The sequence below is a fragment of the Anolis carolinensis genome, chromosome 3 (assembly GCF_035594765.1).
Source record: "Anolis carolinensis isolate JA03-04 chromosome 3, rAnoCar3.1.pri, whole genome shotgun sequence".
Lineage (NCBI taxonomy): Eukaryota > Metazoa > Chordata > Lepidosauria > Squamata > Dactyloidae > Anolis > Anolis carolinensis.
In genome coordinates this window covers 25,228,578-25,234,577 of record NC_085843.1, presented here as the reverse complement: position 1 = coordinate 25,234,577, position 6,000 = coordinate 25,228,578, and the positions used below count along the sequence as shown (strand labels likewise).

The window sequence follows — 6,000 nt, the reverse complement described above, 5'->3', positions numbered from 1 at the left end:
TGGGCAAACTTTGGGCTGCTAGGAATTGTGGGCGTTGGAGTCCAAAATACCTGGAGGGCTTTGCCCCTGCTTGCGCTATAGAAGCCAAGGGCGAGAGTCCTCCCAGCGGGAGGCGCTGTCTTTGGCTTGGCCTTGAGCTTCAGCACCCTGGAGAGCTCCGCCTGGCGGGCCCGGCTGCTCTTGGGCTCACCCGCCCGGGCCCCGCGGCCCCGCTCCCTGGTCGCCTTGCCTTGTCCTTGCCTCACAATCGGGAGACCGGCGAGCGCCACCTTCCCGGCGGTGGCCACGTGAGGCCGGCGAGGGCGGGAGGAGGAGCCGCCAGGAAGGCAGCAAAAGCGAAGGAGGAGGAGGAGGCGGCGAGAGAGAAGGGAGACCGGGAGACAGGGAAGGAAGGACGGGAGGGAGGGAGGAAGGGAGAGCGAGTGCGGGGCTGCCTCTGATCGCCATGCCTTCCCTCCTCCTCCTCCGTCTCCATCGCAAGGGATCCCTCAGCCGACCCTCGGTGCCTCTTGGCCCGCTTTCCGCCTGAGGCTCCCCCTTCCCCCCAGAAACAGCAGCCTCTCCTCCTCCTCGCCAGCATGTCCCGGCGCAAGATCTCCTCGGAATCCTTCAGCTCGCTGGGCTCGGACTACCTGGAGACGAGCCCCGAGGAGGAGAGCGAGTGCCCGGTGGCCCGGCTCTGCTGGAATGGCAGCCGCAGCCCCCCGAGCCGCTCCGGGGACGCCACGCCCGCCGCCCCGCCAGCCGAGAGGGACCCCGGAGCAGCCACGGCCTCGGGCCCGGCCATCCCCGCCTCGGGAGGCTCCCGCCGCGCTCCCCGCCGGAGGAGGGTCAACCTGGACTCCCTGGGGGAGAGCATCAGCCGCCTCACCGCCCCCACGGTAACCAGGCAGGGAGCGGGGAAGGAAGGAAGGAAGGGAGAGAGAGGGGCCGAGGAGGAGGAGGGGAAGGGCCAGGCGCCCGCGACACCTTCGCACGTGACGCCCGACCCGCGTGTTACGCGTTCGCAAGGGGGGTTTCGTAACGCCGCCTCAGAGGTTGACTCACCACCGAAAAGAGGGGCGGAGGGGGGGGGGGTCGTTACGCTCTACTTCCCACTGACTCCCCAATTGTGCAAGAATGGCGTGCCAAAGCGGCTCCCCTCTCGCACTGCGTTTGCAATTCCCCCCCAATTGGGCTCATCTTCACCGGTCAGGCTTCTGCTTCCCTTTCCTCAGCTTCCACCGGTGGCCCTTAGAATAAATATTTTTTAAAGAGCTGAGGTTCGAAAGTTCCCAGGTTCAGGCGTGCAACTCCGGGTGCCCCTCTCGCAGAGCTTTTGCACACAGGCACACAAACAGATTGGGCTCTTGTACGCAATTGGAGTCCCGGTGGCGAAGTGTGTTAAAGCACTGAGCTGCTGAACTTGCAGACCTGTTAGCTCCAGCTTCTGCCAACCTAGCAGTTCGAAAACATGCCAATGTGAGTAGATCAATAGGTACCGCTCCGGCGGGAAGGTAAAGGCGCTCCATGCAGTCATGCCGGCCACATGACCTTAGAGGTGTCTACAGACAATGCCGGCTCTTTGGCTTAGAAATGGAGATGAGCACCAACCCCCAGATATGACTGGACTTAACATCAGGGGAAGCATTTACCTTTACCTTACTCAATTGGAAGGTTAATCTAGCATCATAGAATCTGAGAAGGGACCACCAGGGCCACTTAGTCCAATCCCCTGCCATGCAGGAAAAGACAATCAAAGCACTGGCAACAGATGGCCACCCAGTCTCTTCTTAAAAGCCTTCAGAGAAGGAGATGCCACCACTTCCAAGCAGCATATTCCATTGCCCAATAGTTCTTACCGTCAGGAATCATAGAATCATAGAGTTGGAAGAGACTTCATGAGCCATTCAGTCCAACCCCTTGCCAAGAAGCAGGAAAATCACCTTCAAAGCACCCCCAACAGATGGCCATCCAGCCTCTGCTTAAAAAGAAGGAGCCTCCACCACACTCTGGGGCAGAGAGTTCCACTGCCTAACACCTCTCACAGTTAGAAAGGTCTTCAGGTGGAAACTCCTTTCCTGTAGTTTGAAGCTGTTGCTTCACATCCTAGTCTCCAGGGCAGCAGAAAACAAGCCTGCTCTCTCCTCCCTATGACTCCCCCTCACATATTTATACCTGACCCGCATCATGTCTCCTCTCAGCCTTTTCTTCTGCAGACTAAACATGCCCAGCTCTTGAAGCCGCTCCTCATAGGGCTTATTTTCCAGACCCTTGATCATTTTAGTCACCCTCCTCTGGACACATTCCAGCTTGTCAACATATCCCTTCAATTGCGGTGCCCAGAATTTAAATATTTTTTAAAGAACTGGGGTTCAAAAGTTCCCAGGTTAAGGTGTGAAACTCTGAGTGCCCTTCTCACATAGCCTTTGCACACACACACACAAATTGGGCTCTTCAAAGGTTAATCTTAGAATCACAGAATCCTGGAGTTGGAAGGGACCCTGAGGACCACTTCGTCCAACTGCCTGCCATGCAGGAATAGACAGTCAAAGAACTGGCAGTGGCAACAGATGGCCACCCAGTCTCTACTTAAAAGTCTTCAGAGAGTGAGACTCCATCGCTTCCAGACAGCATATTCCATTGCCCACTATTTCTTACCATCAGGAAGTTTTTCCTAATCTCTGTTCCCAAAATTTGAAACCCTTGCTCCATGCCTGGAGCAGTAGGAAAGAAGCATCCCCCCTCCTCGATGTGACACACTTTCAAATATTTAAACTTGTTACTATAACTGTTTAAATGTGGCTCTTGAACCCAATTGTAAGGTTAATCTTCGCCAGTTTGGTCTCTGCTCTCCCTCTCACTTTTCCCCTGGCCTTTTGTGCCCCTTTAGATGAGATACAAGGATTATTCTTTGGTCCTCTCTCTCTGATTCCATCCCCACTGAATTATTCTGTTCATCCTATTTCTATTCTGAAAGAACAGAGTCTCCCCAGGCATCTGAAGTCCCCTTATTTGAGAATAAATCCTCAAATAAGACATGAGATCTCCCTGCTTCATCCTGCAGGTTGCCAGACCTCCTCTAAGGAATGTTGCTGTGGGTCCCAACATCCTTTCTCATCCACCTGTAGCCCTGTGGTTCCACACCTGTTTGCTCCTCCCGAGTGTATATGTGTGTGTGTGTGAATGAAGGGAACTGTGGTCTGGTTATATAACCTTTCTGCAAGTAGAGAGATTCTTAGAATCATGGATTTGGAAGAGATCACAAGGGCCATTCAGTCTAACTCCCTGTCCTTCAAAGAACACAGTGAAAGCACTCCTGACAGATTACCATTCCGTGTCTGCTTAAAACCCCCTAGAGAAAGAAATTCCACCACTGCTGAGCTACACTCATTGTTAGGAATTTCTTCCTAAGGTTTAGGGGGAATCTTTTTTTCCTGCAATTGGAACCTACTACTCCGTGTCTTGGTCTCTAGAGTAGCAAGAGACAAGCTTTCCCCCTCCTCAATGTGACATCCTTTCAAATATTGAAACATAGCTATCATGTCCCCTCTCAGCCTTCTCCAAGCTAAACATATCTAGCTCCTTAAGCCTCTCTTTATAGGGTTTGGCTTCCAAACATATGATCATTTTGGTTGCCCTTCTGCTTATTGTGTCCATTTTCCCCCTACTGATTCTTTAGACCTTTGTCTTATTTCTTAGGTTAAAATAATAGAATAGCTGCATCACGTAGTTTGAGATACAGTGCTAGAGATCAGACTCAAAGGTTTAAAATAGACCACAAACGCTATCTAGCCAACTGTGTACCATACAGCAATAGACAACTGAAGCAACAGCAACAATTGGCCACTCAATCTCTATTCTGAGATCTCCAAAAAGGCTGAGACTACTGCTTTCTTAGCCAGTCCATTCACTCTATCCTTGAATACTTTCTAATACGTTATTCTTCGTGTTTATGAGGAGACCTCTTTCCTTGTAATGTGAACCCACTGGTTTGTGTTCTAGTCTAGGCGTAGTACAAAACAAACATACTTTCTTTTCTACCTGACATTGATTAAAATATTTGATGATGGCTATCATGTCATCTCTTTACCTTCTCCCAACAAAACATACCCATTTTGCCATGCAGTTCCTCATAAGGTATGGTGTCCAGATCTTCTTGGCTGCTCTTTTCTATAGATTTTCCAGATTGTCAATATCTTTTTTGAACTGGGTACCGGAATAGGATACAGTATTCTAGGTGAAGTCTTTTTAAATCAGAATTGAGTGGCACTACCATTTCTCTTGAAATATTATACTATACTTTGCTCTTGGTGATGCAGGACAGAATTTCACTGGCTTTTTCACCTACTACAATCACGCCATTGACTCATGTTCAACTTGTGGTCTAAATATAATGCCAAATCCTTTGCACATGTACTGTTTTCAGAGTAGGTGCCACCTTTTCTGTGATTGTTGTTGTACCTTCATGTCATTTCTGGCTTATGGTGACTCTTAGATGGTCTTCTTGGCAAGATTTGTTCAGAAAGAGATTGTTTTTGCCTTCTTCTGGGACTTAGAGACTGTGACTCATCCAAGGTTACCCAGTAGATTTTCACAGCTGCGTGGGGATTCTCCAGTGTCATAATCTAGTGTTCAAGTCACTGTTCCACACTAGCTTTATATGTGTGTGTGTGTGTGTGTGTGTGTGCATTTCATTTTTTTCTGTTAAACATGTTCTGTACATTACATTTATTTGTATTGACATTCATTTTGTCCCATTTATCTAATAGTTTTGAATTATTGATATTTCAGTTTGAATTCTGAGCCTACTCTGGGGTATTAGCTACCACTCGAGTTTGGTGTCTTATGCAGATATGACTTCTTGCAATTTTGGTTCATCTGGAAGTATCTAAAATAGTTTGGGTAAATAGGGAAGTGCCACCATACTACACATTCCGAATTAACCCAGAGGAGCAATCACCCTGGAATGTCCATGCCATGGAATATTTGTTTCTTGAGTGAACAGCAAATTGCACTATAGTCCTTATCTCAGATCAAAGTTATTTTTCTGGTCTAAATCTTCTAGAATTCTTTCACTAGCATGGGGCATTATAGGATTTAAAAATCAAAACTGTATTTTCCCCAAGTTATTGTTTTCATATCACATCTGGTTGACCTCTGAAAGGAACAGATTGCAGGACATGAAAAGGAGATAGACAACATAGTTCCTTCCAAATGTTTATACTATAACTCCCGTATGCTCAAGCTAGAGTGGTTGCTTTTGGAAGCCTTCATTCAATCTAGAGGGCATAATTTTGCCTATTCCGTTAGATTTTTGCTCACACTCAATGAGCTGCTTTTTATTTTGTGAGATGTTAAAAGAACTTCCCAACATATTGTGATCATCGGATGTGTCTTCAGCAAATTCCGCCCTGGAAACTAACAACCATCCTTTTGTTGTTATAATAATAATAATAATAATAATAATAATAATAACAACAACAACAACAACAACAGCAACAACTTTATTTATATACCACTCTATCTCCCCAAAGGGACTCAGGGCAGTTTCCAAAATAAATACAAATCAACATACAATAAATTAACACAACAAATAATAAATTGTAAACAAAACACAGCAAATTCAGTTAAAATAGCAGTCGCAGTCAAGTCCCATCTTTCTTTTTGGTCTTGCTGTGCCGCATCTAGATGACAGATTTCTGTGTGACAATACACTTTATTTTAACCTCTACAAATCCACTTCTTCATGCTCAACTGAAAATTATTCATCTCCTCTTTATTGCAAACTTAAGGTGCTCACCATTGTTTTAACCTGTACAAGTAAACTGCCTTCCCCTTCTGCCTTTCTTTTACGTTCTACTCAAGATTTAAGGGAGAATTTAAAATAACCATTACAATCGAACCCGCTGCCCCAGCTTGAAATATTTTTCATTTATCACCTGTTGAGTTCCCCCGTGAATCTTGTTCATGCTGCTCCCTTCTGTATCTTATAATCTCTGCCTATTTTCCCTTTACCTC

The 6,000-nt window shown here is 47.1% G+C and overlaps 1 protein-coding gene across 2 annotated transcripts in view; it reads left to right on the top strand.

Moving 5' to 3' along the window:
* The first annotated feature begins 213 nt into the window (after positions 1-213).
* gucy1a2 (guanylate cyclase 1 soluble subunit alpha 2) overlaps positions 214-6,000 on the top strand; it is a 323,810-nt gene continuing 318,023 nt past the window's right edge. For both annotated transcript variants that reach the window (XR_010004065.1, XM_003219302.4), the window contains exon 1: positions 214-881. Coding sequence is in view for 1 of the 2 variants with exons in the window: in XM_003219302.4 (XP_003219350.2) it covers positions 579-881 (303 nt within the window). In the remaining variant the exon portion in view is untranslated. The remainder of the gene's footprint in view (positions 882-6,000) is intronic.